The sequence below is a fragment of the Diabrotica virgifera genome, chromosome 6 (assembly GCF_917563875.1).
Source record: "Diabrotica virgifera virgifera chromosome 6, PGI_DIABVI_V3a".
Taxonomy (NCBI): domain Eukaryota; kingdom Metazoa; phylum Arthropoda; class Insecta; order Coleoptera; family Chrysomelidae; genus Diabrotica; species Diabrotica virgifera.
The window spans coordinates 188,860,560-188,883,426 of NC_065448.1; the positions used below are offsets into that span (position 1 = coordinate 188,860,560).

Consider the following 22,867-nt stretch of genomic DNA (forward strand, 5'->3'; position numbering starts at 1 on the left):
TTACTCATTTACAAGGAGTATGTAACCTAATACGATTGTTAAATTAGCGGCAGTGGTTATCTATATTTTCGTTTATTGCTTACTATGCCTCGTTCAGCGTTCCCCTCTCTTTAACTTTGGAACCTCACCGCTCAGCAAGAGTAAGCGAGTAGTGAGTTATGGCATCTTAATTAATATAGATATGGAAATTACCGCTATTTAACGGTAACGTTCCCAACGTTACGAGATATCGCGGTAATAGGTGACAGTCACCTACTATTTTGTCACCATATTACCAGATGCATGGTAGATAACTCCCGTTGTTCCGTCCCGTTCTCGTACATGCGTTCTTGACTTGCCGGGCCGAAACGACGAGCTATTTCGTTACTGTGAGTAACTTCTAATCAAAGCCACACTTTGTCATTTTTTGGAACGATTTGCTGGTGTGGTGCTAATACACACAAGATAAAACAAAAATATATATTTATTTGTCAAAGAGTAATTACCCAATGCACAACATTACAAAATAGTAAGGTATAAAATTTTAAAATTTAAATAGTTAAGTACATGTCATAAAGTTAAAACTAACATAGACAAAATAAACAGTGAACGAAATGACAAAATAATTCCTAATAAAACGTAAAATATTTCTTTTATGGCCTACAGTGTTTGGAAATGGTTCAAATATACCACCGTTTGCGTATGAGCAATATCCCAATCTGTCATAAAAACTCCTGCGGACAGATGACAGAGTCTCTGCTGTAACAGAATTGGAGACTTCTACTATTCGACTTTTTATTTCATCTAAGTTTTGGGCTCTAGCCTCAAGATGATCGTAGATGGTGTTTTTTCAATATCCCAAAAAAAAGTCTAGGAGTGTAAGATCTGGAGATCGCGCAGGCCACTTAATATCACCTGTTCCACTGATAACTCGACTCGGGAAAGTATTATTTAAATATTCCTGAATTATACGTGCGTTGTGAACTAAAAATCCATCTTGATGGAACCAAACATTCTCCAGATTTATATCAGGAAAATTGATAATAGCGGAAAGAACATGATTCTGTAACAAATCGAGGTATTTTCTGCTGTTCAAGTTGCCCTCAATAAAAAAAGGACCTATTATGTGGTCTCCTAAAATACCAGTCCCGACGTTAACTTTTTGGGGATGTTGAGTTCGGAAAACAACACTTCGTTGCCTGGTTTCCCGAGCCGAATACCTCGTAATGGAAGGATCATGTCTCCCTACTAACGAAACAGAAGATTCATCAGTGAACAATATGTTTTTAATAAAATTTGGATCATCATTAGCATTCGTCATTAGATCTTCACAAAACTCCATTCTTCGAAAGTAATCGTCTGGATAAAGCTGCTGCGTTTGTACATATTCAAAAGTCTTGTAACCGTGCTTTTTCCATACTTTAGTTACAGTAGCATTGCTACATCCAACTCTTGAGCAACGCTTCTACTTGAACGTGTTGAATCTACGTCGATTGTAGCACAAATTTGTGTGTCCCGGTATTCTCTTTCCTCAACTTTTTCTGGTGACATTTCTTGAGGGTGGCAATTTCTGCATTGTTTGAGGCTTGAGGCAATAATTTTTCAAGAATATATCTTCTTCTTCTTCTCCTTCTTGTAATAGGACTATGTCCTGTTTCTTCTGTTACAGTCTTTGCTGCGATCCGGAGCTCCAACTCTCGTACCATCGTTTTTTGGGTCTTCCTATGGGTCGCTTGGTGTTGGGCTTCTGTGTTTTCGCCCAATGCGCCATACGTTCAGGGTCCATCCGATCTACGTGGTCTTTCCACATGCGTCGTCGTGCTCTTGTCCATCTCACTACGTCCTGAACGCCTAGCTCTCTCAATGTGTCTTCGTTTCGTACTCTATCTCTGAGTGTGATACCTCTTATGGATCTTAGGGTTTTCATCTCTGTTGTTCTCATTATCTGTTTGGTCTTTGTTGTCTCGGCCCTTGTCTCAGCTGCGTATGTCAGTACGGGTCTAACACATGTCTTATAAATGCGGACTTTGCTTTCGGTGCTCATATATTTATTCCGCCAGATTATATCCCTCAGGAAACCAGATATTCTCGCTGCTTTCATTGCCTGCTGTTTTGATTCTTGCCACAGATGTCTGTCGCTAGATATTTCCACACCTAAGTATCTGCAATCCATTACCTGTTCGATTATATGATCGTCCACTACTAACTTACATCTAATTGGGTTCCTGGATATTACCATCGATTGGGTTTTCTCTTTGGATAGTGTCAGGTTATACTTTTCGGCGGTTATTTTGAATTGATATCAAGAAGATATCGTTGTTTAAAATGATATTTTAACTGTTAAAGGTGTAACTGGAAAAATGTATCTATTCGTTCGGGTAATAACAGTTACTAAAAGTGTTATTAAAATCACTTTGTCAAGTTTTCTCTTTTCTCGATTATTAGTCTCTTTATTGTATAGTAATATAAATGATTGCAATCACTGAGTACGTAGTTGGTGAAAAAATAATCATAATATTAATTAATAATGAATAAGTAAAGCAATTAACAAGTAAGGATTTTTAAAAGAATATTCAAAAACTAAAGAAATAGCCACCTCTATTTTGAAGATGAAATTATGACTATTCTGTACTATTCACTCTTCTTGTTTATAATACATGTCTAATAAATTATCATTAGAATCCAGGGTGATTGAATTTGGGAATCCGTCAATGAAATTGATACTCTAACGATTACTCATGCTGCCGACACTTTTAATGTTTACATGTCTATAAATTATAATAATATCGTTTATATGTAACTTATTGCATGTGGGAAGTCAGCAGTATTGCCATTTTAAGACCCTATCTCTAATCGCCAAGTTAACACATATGAATATTACCTGGCGCGAAAATGTATTTTCATTTTGACGGAAAATAAAATTATAGTTTTATTTTGAAAGAGTTTTCTATAGTATTTGCTATATTTGATATAGCAAATATAAAGATACTCTTTCGTGGCGCGTTTTACTTCAAATATAGCAAATACTATAGAATGTATAGAAAAACCTTTCAAAATCAAACCATATTTTTATTTTCCGTCAAAAAGAAAATACATTTTTGTGCCACTTAATATTCATACATTATATCAGCTCTTTTGTAGCTGGCATATTGTGTGCGTCACTCATTTTTACGGCGGTTAGCGGTTTTTTATGCTTGTTTCAGGAGTAAGGTATTATAAATGCCTAGCGGTCGATGCATATCGGGAGATAATGGGGCATTATATTGCCCCCTTATCGCCCAAATGGGCTATAATGGGGCATATTTGATGAAAAAAATTAAATGGTAACTAGAATTCTTAAATCACACAAGTTATTTAACCTTTAACAACCCACGCATCAAGTTATAACATAACTACACGCGTGGTGTACTTTATACGCCACAAGAAAATACATTTAAAACAGCGGATTTTTTATTTATTTTTGAAAAAATACACTTAGTTGTTTGTTATAAACCTTATTCGGCATCACCGAGTTCCTTCTCAGTAAGCCAATTGGGATATATAACTGAAATCTGATTCCATGGTAAGTAAAATTACTACTAAATTTTTTTATTGTGATTACTTTACACGAGAAAAAGTATTGTTTATAAAGGAAAATATATTTTGTGTCATAATGACTAAATAACAATTGAAATATTTACTTATATTACTACTTATTACTATAATCGTGGCGTGTATTGTCCACCACCGGAAACAATAAATAATAAACAGTAAGTTACGATCTTCCCAGAATGCCGATTATAACAAAACTAAAACCAATTGTAAAGCACATTCCGGTGATAGGTTAGATAGATAAACAAAGTTAAAAATTAAATTTTTAAATATATTTGCAGTATAATTCTTATATCTGGCGTACAAAATACGCCAGCGCGTGTAGTTAAAGGTTAAACGAATAAACTAAAAAAAATCACAAATAATTTACAGTGTAGTGGTAGACTTCCAAATGTTTCATAACACCTACCATAGGAACAGAGATTTATCAATTTGGTGTGAATTTACAAGAAGTCAAACAAAAAAAGCATATTAAAATAAATTTTTAATCTTACCTGCTGAGCTGTGCCGAAACCAGATTGCTGTAGGGTGCGTATTTGGTCGGATTAGCGTACATCATGCACACCAGGCGTTCTCGACATCTTTCCGTCCCAGGAGACTTATCGGTCCCGAGGCCAAGTTGTTGAAAAATAGCGTCCAATCGGGAGAGAAGAGGACTACAATATATTATAAGTGAAAGCTTCTATGATATAACATGAAACAGATATATAGATATAAAGCGGTCTAAGAGTTTAACTTTTTAATTTTTAACAAGCAACAATATACGAGGATTGTCCAATTAAAATTCATTTTTGGCCCAGAAAGATTGTATTGGTAAATATATCTACAAATAAAGGGTGATTCATTTAGAGGTACTTTTTCAAAAAAGAAAAAACAATGAAAAAAATGAATTTTATTTGAAAATCTTTATTGTCGTAAAAAAGAACCGTTCTTTACAATTACTTCTTAAAGATAATTTTTTTGAAATGTTGATCATGACTGCGGTTAAGACGGTACATTCTGAAGGTCCAATTCACGATGACGCGTTCAAGTTTTCGATTGGTATTTGACCAGTGACTCGAGTAATACTTGGCCTCCAATGCCTCAATCGTAGCCGGTTTATTCATGTAGACTTTGGACTTGAGGTAGCCAGTGTCGGATTTAGGGTACTTGCGGCCCTAGGCCAAATCACCCTGAGCGGCCCCCGAGAACTTCACGATTATGTAATTAAAGCATAAAGCACATTTCATATTAATACATACATAACGTTTATTTTAAGTTTACTTTTTAAAATCGGTACAACATGCAAAGCATAACATAAATTAATAGAAATGCCACTAATGTTCTATTTGAATACGGTACATAAATAGGTTGAAATATTATATTCACTAATAGTGTAGGAAACAAAGGTTGAACCTTGCAAAATGGACACAAGTCCGGTTTTATTTTTTTTCTGATATATCAAGGAGTGCTTATTATAAGACTAACTTTTTCTGAAAAAATTTCGCCCCGGAACCCCCCTTTTCACCCCTTTAAAGGGGGTAATTTGTGGTTTTTGCGGAACGTAGCCCTTCCTGTACCTTTTACAAAAAATTTCTTTTATAGAAATATGAAGAAGACTATATTTTCTACGATTTATTTCCAACAGCATATGTCTATCATCCACCGTTTAGCAAGGGTGGCGCCCCAAAATTGACAAGTTTTAAAAAAAGATGTTTTAAAAAAATATATATTTTTCCCTAACTGTAACGGAAATTAAGAAGAAATCCTACCGCAATTATTCACAAATAATCGATTGATTTTTTGGTATAGGTTTCACTTAAGGGTAATTGCTGATTTTTTAATTACAGGGTGTTACATTTTAAAAAACCCCTCTTTATACCATCTGAACTGTTTATGCTAGAGTAAAAAGATTTTCAGCGATTACCCATGTACTGGTGCTATTTACAAATTTGTATAATGCACCCCCATTTTTTCCCCGGAACCACCCCCAAAAAAAAAAATTAATAAATAAAGTGATTTTCTTGGAATCCTTTAGACACAATGCCCTTTATTAATATGCTTTATGTATCATTTTGTGCACGTTATTATTACCCATGCATGGACACCAAAAGCGATTTCCTAGTGCAACCCTTGTAGCAAAAAAAAATAAATAAAATGGGGGGTTGAAAAGTTTTTTTTGTTTTTTGCCTTTTGATCCATAGGGCATATGCTTCATCAATAGTGCTTTTCAAAAATATATATGGTTATTGCAACATCCCTGCGGAAACCACCCCTATCCTTGAAAATATACTGCAGAAACTACCCCTATCCCTTGGCGAGCATGTTTTTACGATTTTCTCATTACCTATGCATTATTTTTAAACAAAACTTATACAATGTTAAAGACCACTATTTACTCTAAAAATTAGGTCCTATTCATTTTTTTCGTATAAGCAACCGTTACGGCACAGTGGCGCCGTAAACCTCATATATGCTTTGGCGGGCTCCAGTTTTTGTTTTTTTTTTCGTCATCTGTTCGTTTTATTGATAAAGTACTTATATAAAATGAAACAACACAGTGTAACCTACAAATTATGACTTATCCACATTTTACAATCTTTGCGCCCCAAAGCCACAGTGGTGGCCCAAAATCAATTTTTGCATATTTTCGCAACCTACACGCATTTTATTGCATTAATGCTACCTTAATAGCACAATATTCACCCCTAAGTGGTCGCTAAGCAATGGCGGATCCAGGGAGGGAAGATGGGGGTGATCACCCCCCACCCTCTCAAACCAAGTGATATTATATTTAAAGATTATAAAAATATTCATTTATTTTTATAGAAATTTAAGCAATTGGCACCCCCCTCTTAACGATGCTGGATCCGCCACTGTCGCTAAAGAATAAAAAGTACGCCATTTTTATAAAAATAATAATATAATATAAGTATTTCTATAAAAATAAATGAATATTTTTATAATCTTTAAATATAATATCACCTGGTTTGAGAGGGGGGTGATCACCCCCATCACCCCTTCCTGGATACCCCAGTACTTAGCGACCACTTAAGGGTGAATATTGTGCTATTAAGGTAGCATTAATGCAATAAAATACGTGTAGGTGGCGAAAATATGCAAAAATTGATTTTGGGCCACTGTGCCGTAACGGTTGCTTTTACGAAAAAAATGAATAGGACCTAATTTTTAGAGTAAATAGTGGTCTTTATTCTTGTAAAACTTTTGTTTAAAAGGAATGCATAGGTAATGAGAAAATCGTAAAAACATCCTCGCCAAGGGATAGGGGTAGTTTTTGCAGTATATTTTCAAGGATAGGGGTGGTTTCCGCAGGGATTTTGCAATAATCATATATATTTTTGAAAAGCACTATTGATGAAGCATATGCCCATATGGATCAAAAAGCAAAAAACAAAAAAAAATTTCAACCCCCCATTTTATTTATTTTTTTTGGCTGCAGGGGTTGCAGTAGGAAATCGCTTTTGGTGTCCATGCATGGGCAATAGTAGTGTGCACAAAATGATGTATGAAGCATATTAATAAAGGGCATTGTGTGCGAAGGATTCCAAGAAAATCACTTTATTTATTAATTCTTCTTTTTTTTGGGGTGGTTCCGTGGAAAAAATGGGGATGCATTATACAAATTTGTAAATAGTACCAGTACATGGGTAGTCGTTGAAAGTCTTTAAACTCTAGCATAAACGGTTCAGATGGTATGAAAAGGGGTTTTTTAAAATATAACACCCTGTAATTAAAAAAAGGGCAATTACCCTTAAGTGAAACCTATACCAAAAAATCAATCAATTATTTGCGAATAATTGTGGTTAGATTTCTTCTTAATTTCCGTTACAGTTAGGGAAAAATATATATTTTTTTAAAACATCTTTTTTAAAAATTTGTCAAATTTGGGGCGCTACCCCCGCTAAATGGTGGATGATAGACATATGCTGTTGAAAACAAATCGTAGAAAACATAGTACTCTTTTTATTTCTATAAAAGAAATTTTTTGTAAAAGGTACAGGAAGGGCTACGTTCCGCAAAAACCACAAATTACCCCCTTTAAAGGGGTGAAAAGGGGGATTCCGGGGCGAAATTTTTTCAGAAAAAGTTAGTCCTATAATAAGCACCCCTTAATACACCAGAAAAAAAATTAAACCGGACTTGTGTCCATTTTGCAAGGTTTAACCTCTGTTTCCTACACTATAATTAAATAATCTTGGTTTACAAATTTGGCTAAATCCCCAAAACAGCTCAAACAACAATTTCTATATTAATAGAAATTTATAAAAAGAAAATGTATAGAAAGATTTCTATATTTATGGAAGCCTTTGAGATGTTGGTTTTTTGTAGGATGCTGAAGATCTCTTGGACATAGCATGTGACCAACAACGAGGTCGAGGTGCTGAGAAGAATGGGGACTGAGAGAGAAATCCTAAATACAGTAGAACCTCGATTATCCGTCAGGGCACCGGACCAAGGGTATGACGGATAATCGAAAAGACGGTTAACAGAACAATAAGAAAAATTAAAAATTCATAGTACAACCCTCAAATTTCATTTGTCTGGTTTGTTTGGCAATATAGGAGGTATTTGTGTTCGTACAACCGAATCAATTTAAAATATTCTGAAATCTTTGTTTTTTTACTGTTGCTTTACATTTTGCGATAGCTGAATTTCTTAATCGGCATGCATAAGATCATGGAATCTACTTTATTGGCTTCTTCTTGTTGAGAAAAGCTTTCGATGAATTATTGCAGTTTCTCCAGATTATTTACGCAAATCTTTGTCAGTTAAAATAGGTTCATCAACATATCTACAGTCAAATTCCAAGTCGGTGTCGGCTTCTGAATCTGTTTGGTCCGCCTTTGTTGCCATTTCAACGATTTCTTTATCTGTCAGCAATGGATAGCCGTTTGTGTCCTCATCACACAAATCAAATTAACTTTTTTTTTAAATTTTTTTACATTGAAATTTTTGCTTATGTAGTCAATACAATGTCTGTATGTACCCTGACGGTTAATGGAGAGACGGATAATCGAGGTTACACTGTATTGTAAAAAAAGATAAAAAAGATATAACTGTTTATGCCGCATAATAGAAGGGAAAGTGGAAGGAAGAAGAGGTTCAGGAAGAAAAAAATGCTCCAGGCTGAAGAACGTAAGAGACTGGACAGTCATGGACACACATTCGATACTAAGAACAGCTCAATATAGAGAGAAATTTGCTGTAGTTATAGCCAACCTTCAGTAATGGAGATGTCACCTTAAGAAGAAGATAGAAAATATTATATGTATAATTCAAAATGTTAGCAAACAGCAGTTATTTGTAAAATTATTAATATTGCTAAATTTTTATATTATAAATTACTAATTAAACATCTAAGATCTAACAAAAACAACAACAAAAACAACAACAGCATCACGAGAAAAACCAAATGCAAAATATACAAAACCCTGATAAAATTATATGGATCAAAGACATGGACACTGTCGAAAAGCGATGAGAACTTATTAGGTACGTTTGAACGAAAAATCCTTAGACACGCATAGTATAAGGGGGTGAAAGAAAATGCCGTATGGCGCGGGAAGATATAATGTTGAACTATACGCAGCATACAACGAACCCGACGTCATAACATCCATAAAGATCGGACGTGTGCGCCAGATGGGCCATGTTGAACGAATGTTGGAGACCGAAACACCAAAACATATAATGAGGCAAACACCAGTACGGAGAAGGTCAGAGGGAAGACCCAAACTTAGATACATGGAACAATTGGAACAAGATCTGAAAACACTTGAGATTACCCACTGGAAGAACAAAGGAAGGAACAGAACAGAATGCGCAAAATCCTAGAACAAGCCAGGACCCAAAAAGGGTTGTCGAGCTACTGATGATGATGATTATACCATAAATTAGTATTGCAGTTAATTGCTAAATTTAAATATCATTTGTTTTATTCGGAAAGAAAAGTACAGATGACAACAAAAGACTAAAAAAAGCCGAGTTGAAAAGACATTATAAGTAAGAGAACAAGCAAAATAATATATGAACTGTACTAGTAATAGGCTACGGTACTGAAAAATAAAAATATTAAGAATATAACAAATAAACTTCTAGATCATTCAATTTTCACATTATTCTCTTATACTGTCATGTTCTTAATTTGGATAAAGTTGGATTAGAGATTAACATTAACACTCACTCCACTCCATACTCATAATAAATCTCATATTATCTAAACTCAAACACTCACTTTTCTAGCTTTTTTGGCTGCAAAATCTTTAGTCAAATCGTTAAAGTCTAGGGCTTGAAAAATCTCAGCATTTGAAACGAAACTAGCCGAACTAGACAATCTAGAATCTTCGTCAGAAGTCGAGTTCCTCAAGTAGTTTTTGATTCTTTTCAACACGCTGAATGATCTTTCTCCAAGTGATGAATTCAGAACGCCTGCTCATAAACATCATAAAGTGGAGAAAAACAGAATACTTCGGCCATATAATTAGAGGGCCTAAATACCATCTACTTCGCCTTATAATACAAGTAAAAGTGGAGTGAAAGAGATGGATTGGTTGAAGGAAACTTTCATGGTTGCGTAATATTAGACAATGGTGTGGTTCCACGGTAGAAGAATTATTTCGCGCAGCTGCCGATAGAGAGAGGTTTCAGGAACTTGCACACATGATAACGACCGACGTCTGGACCGTGTCATACGGACACGGCACCTGAAGAAGAAGAAGAATGATCTTTCTCCAGATGCATTAGATGTCATCATGCATAGTAGAATGCGCAAAGCCGTGTCCATATTCGGAAATAATGTTGTTAACTGTTTTTCATGAATGAGTTTCAGATACTCCAAAAGTGTATTCCTCGGAGACTTAGTAATCTTGTTATCATGAGGTTCTCTTTCTTCATCAAATATACCTTCAACAAAGCCTTTGAACTCTACACACTTTTCTCCAAAGTCACCATCTATGTCGATTCGATACTTTTTAGCCAAAATAGAAACTTTTCCCCTGATTCCTTCATTGGAAATTGACGATAAGATAAGTTGTTTAAAAATCCAAATTTTTCATTAAGACTAAAATAAACTTCGGAACCTTCATTCAATTGTGAATAAAGCCTGTCAATTACAACATTGAATGTATTAATCTTTGTCTTCTTTGCCACTAAAGTAGGGTTCAGTGGGTTCATCTTCTTTGTCTTCGCCAGGGAGAACTTTTCTTTTCGGGAGTCTTTTTATTTTAAAAATATAGGTTTCATTTTTAGACAACCCTTTTCTTCTTTTTTCATAGGAATCAAAGTTGTCTCTCAGACTCAATGCGTACTCCTTTACGCTCGGTTTCATAATCAGTTTAAGTGGTCTTTAAATTTTAAGCTGGTACCTTTATCAATGCAATGCATATGGGTAAATGTCAACTTTAAAGTGAACTTTAGTTAATGTTCACTTTTCAAAGTTGATTATGAAACCGGGCGTTAGAGGTTTGTATGTTGAAAGTCACATTCAAGTCTGTAGGAGTTTTTTCAAATGTTTGCTACTCTTGTCAGAACGTTGTAAAAAATCGTACCACGTGTTTAGTAGAATAGCATTCTCTAATTTGAAAAATTGTTTAGTGATTTCAGTTCAATTAGTAAAAATTGTTTTATCAAAAAAGTTCTTTCTACAAAACGCTGCGGCCCCCTTTTGCTTGCGGCCATAGGCCGATGCCTAGTCGGCCTAGTGGTAAATCTGGCACTGGAGGTAGCCCCAGAGGAAAACGACTAGACTTGTAATGTCACAGGATATAGGCGGCCAAGTCACTGGTACGAAGCGTAAAATAAATTGCTCACCGAACCGTTTTCTCAGTAAAGCTCAGTAAAGCCCAGTAAAGCCATGCTTTAACGGGATGTATGGCAGTTGGCGCCATATTTTTGGAACCAAATGTCACTTAAACTACGAACTTCAATTTCTGGTACCAAATAGTCCGGTATTATGGCGGGATAATGGTCTCCATTCACAGTAACATTCTGGCCGGTCCAACATATGGACCGACGATGACACCGGCCCATAAACCACACCAAACAGTGGTTTTTTCTGAATGTATTGGCAACTCTTGAACATCTTTGTTTTTTTTATTTAACATCATTATTTAATTTTTTTAACAAAAGCTGAAGCTGTATTAGTCGAGAAAATGAAGCATTTTGGCTCGCAATTTTTTCGTCCAGCATGGATTTACTTGAAATTTTCACAAAAGGTAGGGAACAGTCCAAGGATCATTTTCTATATCATGCCGCTGTACGCTAAAACCTTGGGGGTGGTTGCCACGCCATCTAGGTGGGGGGGAATTTTTTATTACATTTTAACAACCATGTTAATCGATGTAAAAAGTAATTCTAAGAAAAAAATGTAGTTTACATTTTCTTCGTAAAACTAATATTTTTCGAGTTATTCGAGCTTGAAAGTAACAGTTTTTCGATGAAAAAATCGACTTTTTTAGAGGGTTTTTTGAGAATTCCTCGAAAAATATGCATTTAGTCAAAAAAACTGTTGATATCAAAATTGTATCTTTTAGTAACACAAACCAAATTATTTTTCCGTAATATCTTTAAAACCAGTACAAACCGAGATACCCCATGTTAAAAGTTACTTTTTTTCGTCAAATGCATAATTTGAAATATTCAAAGTAAAATAACGGAAAAACTTTGCATTTTTCGAGGAAAACTTAAATAATCTTTTTTCAAGCATACAATTAAACCCTTCAAAAAATAAAAAGGAAAGGTACTAGCCTGAAAATTAAGCAACTTATGATCAAACAAATGTCGGTACCTGCTTCTCTCTATGAAAAAATCAGTAAAAATAGGGGGTTGTCTTCCCAACCCCCCAATAGGGGGTTGCAAAAATCAGTGAAAACAACCCCCTAACTACCTCCCAATTAAAAATTGGTCTTCACCTTACTGTAATTCCTTTTATATTTGTATTATAAATACACCCAAAAAGTTTGACCTATTTAAAAGGCCTAGTTTTAGAAAAATTGGAGTTTAAAAAAAATTTATTTTTTGGAATTTCCCATTTTTTACCTTTTACTTCAAAATATCTTCGAAAATACTGGAGATACGAAAAAAATGATGAAAAACTACATTGTAGCTTTTTTAATAACTAAAATTTTCTTGTGCATAGATTTTCATCACAGTGAACAGTTAGCAAGATATAGCTATTTAAAACCTCTATTTACGAGCAAACACCCCCTTATTCGAGCCCTTTAAACCCATCCCAATTAAAAACTAAGGGATATTACGGAATTAAGTTTACACTGTCTTACAACTCTTCAAAAATCCTACAAAGTCATTTATGAAAAAACTTTTTATCGCCAAAAATGAAGGAGCTATGTTTATAAAATGATTTTTTTTTTTTTCGAAAAATTCGGACAGTCCGCTTATGGATAATTTTCAATGCATGTATAATACCACAGAACCGGTTCGTATACTGGAAGATGACTAAAAAACTATTTGTATTTGTATTTGTAAAAATTTGTAAATTAGTATTTTTGTGTAAATAAATGTTTTTGTAATTCTTTAATTTTACTTTTTTGTTCTGTATAGATCTATTAAAATATCTGCTTATAAATACCGTAATGTTATTAAGGGTGGTTTTTAAGGGTTGAAATTTAACCCCTATTAAAGTTTACAATATTTTTATATAAGTTTTGACAATAAGGGGTAGTTTACACCCCTAAAAATAATCAACGCCCTTAAGCATGATATAGAATATGAAGTACAGGATGAGACGATCTTAATCCCAAATTTTATGTAAATCGATGCAAGCCGAAATTATTCTTTTAGGATAAGTAAATTTTTTTTTTATAGCTCTAACAAGGCTGGTTTTAAGGGTTGAAATATTATGATAGTATATCTTAAAGCATAAAACAATCATTATGTAACTAATAAGAACCAATTGTTGACAATATTAAAGTTTAAAATATTATTTTATAATTTTTTACAATTAGGGGTAGTTTTCACCCTTAAAAAACCAAAGGCGTACAACGGCTCAATATAGAAAATGAACTAGAGGGTGTAATGAGCCTATTCCCAAATTTTTGTAAAAAATCGATGCTGGACGAAAAAATTGCGAGGTTTTGCCATTTTTTCAGCTTCATTTCCTCGACTATATAATTTCTTCAAACAAATCATTTCACGCTACTTATATCTAGATGAGCATTAAATCTAATTTTTTTACAAATTTCTACAAAAAAGATTTAATCGTGAGTTTTCTGTAATGTTTACATTATACAGTTCTAGTCAAAAGCTCGGTCCCCCCTGGTATCTTTTGAACGGTTTTACTTATAATAGGGAAATTTGGAGGGAGGAAATAAACGGACGTAGGCTTCTGAAATAGTCATAACAGATGATGTAATAGTGACAGATGACGTTACAGAGCCACTGTGACGGATAATTTTAAATAGGACCTTATGGCAAGTGATACCTCGTTTGAAAGGTATTGAAAATAACTATAATCATACTAATTTTATTTGAGTTTAAGCTTATTTTGATGAATAAATTAAATACATATTAAAATTTTAGTTAAGCATTTAATTAATAAAAATTCAAACGCCAGCCTTTTGTTACTTGTCAAAAAAGTTGTTTTTCAATTCTCTAGTTGTTTTTACGTCAACTTCAACATTTTTGATAAGTAACCATAGGCGGGCGTTTGAATTTTTACTAATTAAATGCAAAACTACAATTTTAGTATTTATTTAATTTATTCATCAAAATCAACTTAAACTGAAACAGAATGAGTATGACTGAATAAATAATTTTAGTACCTTGCAAACGGGATAACACTTGCCACAAGGGCCTATTTCAAATTATCTGTCATAGTGGCGCTGTAACGTCATCTGTCACGATTACGTCACCTGTCATAACTAATTGTGAAGCCTACACTTAAATATAATATCAAGTAGATTAGGCCAGTTCTGAAAACTAGCATAACTCGGAGCAGGTCGGGTAGGTGTGGTCTATCTATCTCTCTCTACCGGCGCTTAGATTTTTATCTCTAGCATATGATGGCCGCCGCCTCTGTGTTTGTGTCGTTCCATTACTCCCACCTCTTAGTAAATACGGTCACACTCGCACGACAGAAAAAGATAGCTAGACCACGGTACTTGATATTGGCGTTACATCCCGATGCATTGAGAATCGAGATATAACAAACCTGGTCTATTGTTAACATGTCTCTGAGCCTACAGGCGTTTATTTCGTCTTTCCAAATTTCACGATTATAAGTATAATCGTTTACAAGATACGAGGGAGAGACCAGACTTTTGACTAGCACTGTATAAAAATTTGAAAGAATCGATGTGATTTCCCAATATGGAAAATTTTTCATTTACTGAAATTAGTGCTTGGTCTAGAACACAATAAAAGAAATGAACTTTGTATGACATTATTTTAGGATCCAAAATCAGTTCGTCTTTATGTTCGTAATCGAACTGTTTGCGTTTGTTCCGTAGCTGCGACGCTGACGCCGGCGCCGTAGCTGTGGCTGGTTGAAAACTGAGCTCCACATCCAGTCTCTCTGCAGTTTCATTAGCTGCGGTAATAACAAAATTAAATTTGCTATCTGTCCGAAACCCAAGCAAGAATTGTTTTAACTGTTTTAAAACATTTAACGCAGGCTGCATATTCAATATTTTTGATTGTAAAATTTTGCTCACGAACTTTCATCGGAACTACATACCATATCATATGTTGACTGAGTAGATTAATATAAATGTTGATATTTTATCTACTAAACATCTAGCTTGATATTTTGGATCAAGATCAAATTTATCCGAATGTGTTCTATGACATAAAGCATCATAAATTTCTGCCAAATTTTTGTACAATAGCTTTAAAGCATAAATTCTAAATGACCGGTGGCTTGATGACTGCATGTGTGTGAATGATTTTTTGTGTATGCAGATTGTATAAATTAATACGTAATGTGCCTACCTTTGAACTTGAGTTATATAGGATGCCAAGGAGCGAAGGTCGATAAATGGGTAAGTGTTGTTTTAACCGGCGTAAAATTTTTGAAACAAATCTAGTGGCGTCCCTTAATTGCTCTGCTCCGCACACATTGCATACGTAGACGGCGCGGCCCTGGGCCTTGGCCGAGCCAATTAGCCTGACATTTTCCAATACCATGTCCTGTGTTTTTTCTACGATCTCTGGTGTTATTTCTGTTTTTGACCGTCCTTGACGTGGATCGCCTTCAGGGCATGAACGACCACGTTTAAATTGAGCAACTCATCTTTCTACTGTGATAATGAAAGTCTGAGAGCCCTTATACACTTTCGATATTCGTTCATAAATTTTCTTTGCTTTTAAATCTTCAAGAAATAAAAATTCACTCACTGCACGATACTTGATTATTTCCATTGTAAAAAATACTGTGACACATCGATACCAAATGGCTTCTAAAAAAATAATGAATTGACAGATTAAAATAAAATTGATCTTTCTTAAGCTTTGGTCATTAATATTATGTAGGAGATTTTGTATTGAAATGGGGGTTGGACTTCCTATATTAACAAGTTCCTGATACAGATCAAATTGATTTGTTTTGTTAGTTGGGCATTCAAGTAACATTGTATCACTACAATTGGTTTTAAACAAATGGTCTGGTGTGTGGCAATGGCCCGTTCGCATTCTAATAATTGATGTCAAGATTCTAATATTGAACAACCTATATTCCGCTTAAATAATTCTTGTGGCTTTTGCTCATAGAAGTTTTTTTCGTTTTTTCTCTTTGTTTTCGACTCTTTTCAACCAAATAAGTTGAGAATGAGCCTTCCTTTAAAACTTTACATTTTAAGAAAAGTGGAAATAACTCATAACACTCTATACTTAAGTATAGAGAACCCTTATGAAACTGTAATTAATTTTTGTGGACAATTAGAAAAGGCAATAAAATACATGCTGTTCCATAAGAAAAAATGTCACTTTGATACTCCGCAATTTATTGGGACACCCTCTGTATATTTCAAAATAATTTTAAATGTAAATTTTAACAGCATAAAAAACCGTTAATGTATTTTTTTAATATTTTTCAATTTCGCTGTAACTTTTCGTTCCTTTAGTGATAATTCACCCTGTATATGTATATGTCCCAAAAGGGAATGTAGAATTATTTTATTTAATTAAATTTATTGGCTTACCTATAAAAGGGATCGTAACTGGTGAGAAGAAGGGAAGACGATGGTATTTTGTGGAAAACCTTATAATCGGTTTTACGGTTCGGTCTTCTTAGATAGTAGTTATCACTTTGAGGTGACACAAAAGCGATTCTTTGGTTAGCTGAGTTTCCTAATCTGGAAATAAAACGAATGTGTAGTAATCTAAACCTATATTAAATTTGGTAAGTATAGCTTTACAATATAAAGTAAAATTTAACGAGTTAATAACTTATATTATAATGGAAATGTGTAGAGTAAAAATAGTTTAAAAGACTAAGGAGTACGAAGGGAACCATTCTCGTTGGAACTTTACCGCGCTGAGCAGATGGGACGTGAATTATAAATTGTAAAATTCCCTCATCTTCCTTAGTCTCAGCATCCGTATGGCTTGCAAATTGTAGAAGCCTCGGAGGTGTAACCAGAGAAGGTTCCCATTGTTTTCAGACTGGTGGGATATAGAGCAACATTATGTTGTTTTATATGCCATTAAAATGAAAACTTAGTCTTTTGCTAGCAGTTGCCGTTAGGGCATCTATGCCATTTCCTTCGTTGCAATCCGGGACTGCACGCCTGAGTTTGTTTTGGTTGGATCACAGAGAGCAACATATGTGCCTCCTGATGAGAGATTAATAAGTTTCGAAACCGGTAGAGGTGCTTGCTGCACTCTCTGATTGGACTAGAATATGATGCGGCTGTATTTTCCTTTTGCAACGAAATTGAAAATGGGTATTCATTTTTAAAAATAGTTTATAATTCATGCTCTTCATTTTATAGAGAGTATTGATCTTCTTTTATATGTGCCATATGCTCTAAAAGGTCGGCAACCATCATGGCAATTCGCACTTTCGATATTACGCGTTGCGCTATTTTTTTGGTCAGTATGCCTTGTCTATCCTTAATATGTTTATGTATTTCCCACCATTTTTTTAGATCTAACTCTCATGGAGGGCATTAGTTACAACGTGCGGACCAAGTATTTTTGAACCTAACTTTTTAAGGGTAGAATTATTAATAAAACTTTTATGTCAACCATCATGAATTTTACATCAAAAAAATACTCTTGCCAAAACTCTTCTGTGTACTTACCGTTTTCTGGATACTTTGATATGGAAATTAGGAGGTATTAACCGATGCTGGTATAAAGTAATGATAAAGTTCAAATAGTTATATCCTGATTTTCTCTAAGACTTTTAAAACCTTGTTATTTGTAAAATTAGATATTCTTAATCAAAATTTACCTAAGTGTTGAATATACCGACATGTTATTAAACTTAGCGAGTGTTTAGGAAACACTTGTGCAGCTTTTACGCGTTACGCAGAAAAGTTTCCTAGAAGAAACTTAAACTTACCAATTAAAAAAAATTAGAGCCGTTGAATGACGTTGTCGAGAAACTGGGAATGTGATAATAAATGTAGTAATTTACGTAGCAAGTTCCGAAAGTGATTTTACGAGACGAGTAGGAACGTTCCAGGGTGAGCCGTAGGCGAGTCCTGGAATCCTGTGTCTCGTAAAATCACTTTGGGATCGTGTTCAGTACAATATTTTTTCTGCTGCCGTTTTGTATGTTAAAAAATATATGGATAAGCTTTACTTATGAACTTTTATTAAACACTTTAAAGTTAATCTCGTTAATTCAACATTAGAAAAATATACTTATGAATATTAATAACACAATTATAACAATTATTTACATTGCTATTTGTTTTCCCTAATCTCATCTGGAATCGTTTCGGCTCCACTTTCTCTGCTGATTTCCATTTCTTGGAATTGAAAAACGAAAAACTGAACGAAAAACACACACCAATCTTAAATGACAAGCGTTGTTATAATAAAATACAAAGTTGATGTTATTGTCAAAGCCGTTACCTAGCTACTCAAAATCGTCCCGAAAGTAAAAAAGCGTCCCGAAAGTGAAAAAATTAGTCTCGAAAGTAGCCATTTTCAGGAAGTAAGGAATATGGCAAAGCAAACAAATACGTCTTCTTTAAGTACTTGGCAGACATTTAAAGAGCAGCAGCTATATCCTTCCTTATTATTACAGACACGTCCAAAAATTTTGGCAGATGATCTACTTGTTATAGTGGATTTCTGTGAATGCAAGAAAGGAGATCCCTCCATCCAAATTTTCAACGAAAACTTTTCGTTTATAAATTTGCAAAAGTGTGTGTTATTGCATTGCCGCTCCTGCAATACTTAGAGCAGGTTTATCGATGGATTCTTATGTAGTTTGGCCTTCTGAATTCAAATCTGAAAACGGCATTTCGATATCTCTAACCGTCTTCGAGATAATCGACCTCAAAATCTAAAATGTGACGTCACAATCCGGTTATTTCCTACCGACGCACTAAACGTCAGCTCAAATGGTTGATTAGGAAGTAGGCTACTTTTCAAAAAGCTAAACATCAAACTCAATAAGTTACGAGTAGACTGGTAATAATTAACTAGTAGTTTTACAAATGTTTGACATTTCTCTTCCAGAATTGAACAAGCGCTGTCGTATTTTTGTGTGACTATAAAAAATCAATTTATTACCTACCTTCTTACATCTTACATCAAATATCGAATCTTGTGTAAGTAAACCGTTTATTCCTTTAATTTATTTGTAAATTCACGTTATATATTGTACCTATATAAAATATTTTTGAAATTAAAAACCATTGAAGTAATGCACAACAAGGTACCTATATTATGTGACGTTTGTAATTAATGAATTTGAATAATTTTAACAATATCTGGTTATTTTGAATTATTATTTAATCTCAATTTGTTCAGCAAAGCATAGTTTATTTACATTTGAGTTTGACACTTCGTGAATGTCAAACTAAATTTTAAATTAAGTATTAATAAAACATCAATGACATTTGATAGGGAATTTAATTATTATATAAAATAAATAAGATGTTCAAAAATACAATTTGAGTATATTTTAAAAGCAATAATTTATTAAGTAGGTATATATTTACGAGTATGCGGTCTACCCTTTATGATAAATGTACTGTTCCATTTGTTATGAAATTAAAATACAGGGTGTTCAGAAACTCTACCGACAAATGAAGACAGGAGGTTCCTCAGATAATTTTACCCAATTAGACAATCCAAACAGCGTGATTTTTAATGACAGGACGTATGGCAGGCAATTCAGCGTTGCCAGAGTTGTTACAATTGTACCAATTTGATACAATTAACAACCAAACGTTTGATACTAAAGTCTCCTAAAGTAAAAACCTAAAATTTTATGAAATAAGAAATTTGCTTCAAATAATATAACGACGTTTTTTTAAGTTTTTGTACAAAATGTGTTGGTTTAGTACTTTTTGTCACTATTCCAGTCATTCCGGTGCATTTACAAAAATTTCTCTGGCAACACTGCACACAAGCGATTTTATTGGATACTTTATTTAAATTAAAATTTCAAATTTAAGATACAATGTGGTATTACTAGGTACCTAAAATAATAAAATATAATATTACCCCGATGATTTTACCTAAAATGTATTTTAGGGATGCTCAATATTATTTTTTATTAAACTTATAAAACATAAAATTTGTTAACCTAGCTTTCTTCAATCTTCCACGTTACTTAGTTAAAACTTTTTACCTAGTTATTAAAGTTTATTGACGTAAGCAATATTTTTTACTATGTCACAGAAGTATTTAGCAATACTTACACGGACATAAAATACGAAAAGTACTTTAAAATACTAAAATAACATTATACTACAATATGCCTTCAATGTATTGCATGCCAGCCGCCAGACATTGGAATAGTTTGACAGATCGTTGGATTCCCTAATTCATCTAGTCCGAAAATGCTTCCTAAAGGAGCTAGAGCTATTTGAAGATGGCGTCTGGTAATTAGTTTATCTTAAATATCTCCAGAACGCTTCTATTTAGAAGAACGAAAATTGGTACATATATTTATCTTCCAGAAATAAATCGATTTCATTAATTGCAAATTTCTAATACCGGTCATAGGCGTCCGTTTGGGTAGGGCATCAGATATATTATCGCATAACTTTTTTGTTTTCAATTTTTAAGCACTTTTGAGTCTGGATTATTAAAATGTAAGGCATTAGAGTACTAAAAGGTACTCTTACTTTAAGTCGATAGGATACACCGTTTTCTAAAAAAATTGATTTGAAAATTTTTCGTTGTTTGAATATCAAAAAAAAATTTCAATAAAAAAAAAACTATTTAGAAAAACTAAAATTGGTACATTTATTTATATTCCAGAGATGAATCGATTTTATTAATTGTGAATTTCTAGTACCGGTCATATGCGTCCGTTTTGGGTAGATCAACGGATATTTTATCGCATACCTTTTAGTGTAGGAAACAATGGTTGAACCTTGCAAAATGGACACACGTCCGGTTTTATTTTTTTTTCTGGTATATCAAGGGGTGCTTATTATAAGACTAACTTTTCCTGAAAAAATTTCTCCCCGTAACCCCCCTTTTCACCCCTTTAAAGGGGGTAATTTGTGGTTTTTGCGGAACGTAGCCCTTCCTGTACCTTTTACAAAAAATTTCCTTTATAGAAATATGAAGAGGACTATATTTTCTAAGATTTATTTCCCGACAGCATCTGTCTATCATCCACCGTTTAGCGGGGGTGGCGCCCCAAATTTGACAAGTTTTTAAAAAGATGTTTTAAAAAAATATGTATTTTTCCCTAACTGTAACCGAAATTAAGAAGAACTCCTGCGGCAATTATTCACAAATAATTGATTGATTTTTTGGTATAGGTTTCACAAGAGTAGTTGCCCTTTTTTTAATTACAGGGTGTTACATTTTAAAAAACCCCTTTTTATACCATCCGAACCGTTTATGCTAGAGTAAAAAGACTTTCAGAGATTACCCATGTACTGGTGCTATTTACAAATTTGTATAATGCACCCCCATTTTTCCCCGGAACCACCCAAAAAAAAAGAAGAATTAATAAATAAAGTGATTTTTTTGAAATCCTTCACACACAATGCCCTTTATTAATATGCTTCGTATATCATTTTGTGCACGTTATTATTACCCATGCCTGGACACTAAAAGCTATTTCTTAGTGCAACCCCTGTAGCCAAAAAAAATAAATAAAATGGGGGTTGAAATTTTTTTTTTGTTTTTTGCTTTTTGATCCATATGGGCATAGGGTAACGGGTACAGTGATTGGCCACTTAAGGGATTTCAAATTGAATTAAAATTGTAAATTGGTATATTTTAATGTGAAATATTTTGTAAGGGTTTTTTAATAACGATGAAATATCAAATTTTATAAAAACTCAGCGTATTTTAGTAAAAATAATAATGTACATAAAAAATTAACACAAATTTAAAAACATACAAAATTACACAGTTATTGGCCATGCAAACATAGTAATTGGCATATAGAATTACAGTTATTGGCCACTCATAAAATTCCTAATTTTATTTTTTTATTTGTGCAGTTGGGGCACACAAAACTATTTAGATATTCAATTTCTTGTTGTTTTTTAACACAACTACCAATATGGGAGCCTCTGACACAAAATAAACATTTTATTCCAACTTTTGATTTAGGAATATTTTAGGAACAAGAATAGCACAATCCTGTATACAAAAGATTATTATTTACAGACATGTTGGTGTTGTCTGATTGTTTCACCAATATATCTGAGAGAATTTGTATTTCTTCATGTTCTGGATATCCCTCTGTTTCGAAAAACAACTTTCTTTTAGCCGACTCACCAGCACGTTTTTCTTTGCTGGTTTCCAAATTTGTACATTTGCTTTGGGAAGTAGTCCTCAAATTTGATGAATTCTTATTGTTGGAGACATCAAAATATACGTTATCAATTGAGGGCAGAATAGCGTTTTCCTCTACAGAATCAGGAAATTGGTTCCGTGGCAGTTCGTGGTTTTCTTTGGCGTTAATCACTTCTGGTATATGTACTCTAACTCCATTTCTCAAAGTAGTGCTTTTAATTGTATGATCAAGAAGTGTGTCTGATTTAAAAGTATTTGTATCTACAATATCACCTGTATTTAGTGTAACATTTTCTTTATTCTTCACAACATTTTGACATTTTTTGCTCTCGGAATTGGCTCTTGTGGCAATTTTTTTTATTACTTTCTTCTTGGTTTCTTTATTTTG

General features: G+C 33.7%; 1 protein-coding gene across 4 annotated transcripts in view; it reads right to left on the reverse strand.

Moving 5' to 3' along the window:
• The window catches only part of LOC114328052 (uncharacterized), a 314,894-nt gene that overhangs the window by 90,131 nt on the left and 201,896 nt on the right, over positions 1-22,867 (reverse strand). For all 4 annotated transcript variants that reach the window (XM_050653547.1, XM_028276795.2, XM_028276797.2 and 1 more), the window contains exons 4-5: positions 16,725-16,877; positions 4,065-4,226 (exon numbers count right to left, since the gene is read on the reverse strand). In XM_050653547.1, coding sequence (XP_050509504.1) covers positions 4,065-4,226; positions 16,725-16,877 — 315 coding nt within the window. The remainder of the gene's footprint in view (positions 1-4,064; positions 4,227-16,724; positions 16,878-22,867) is intronic.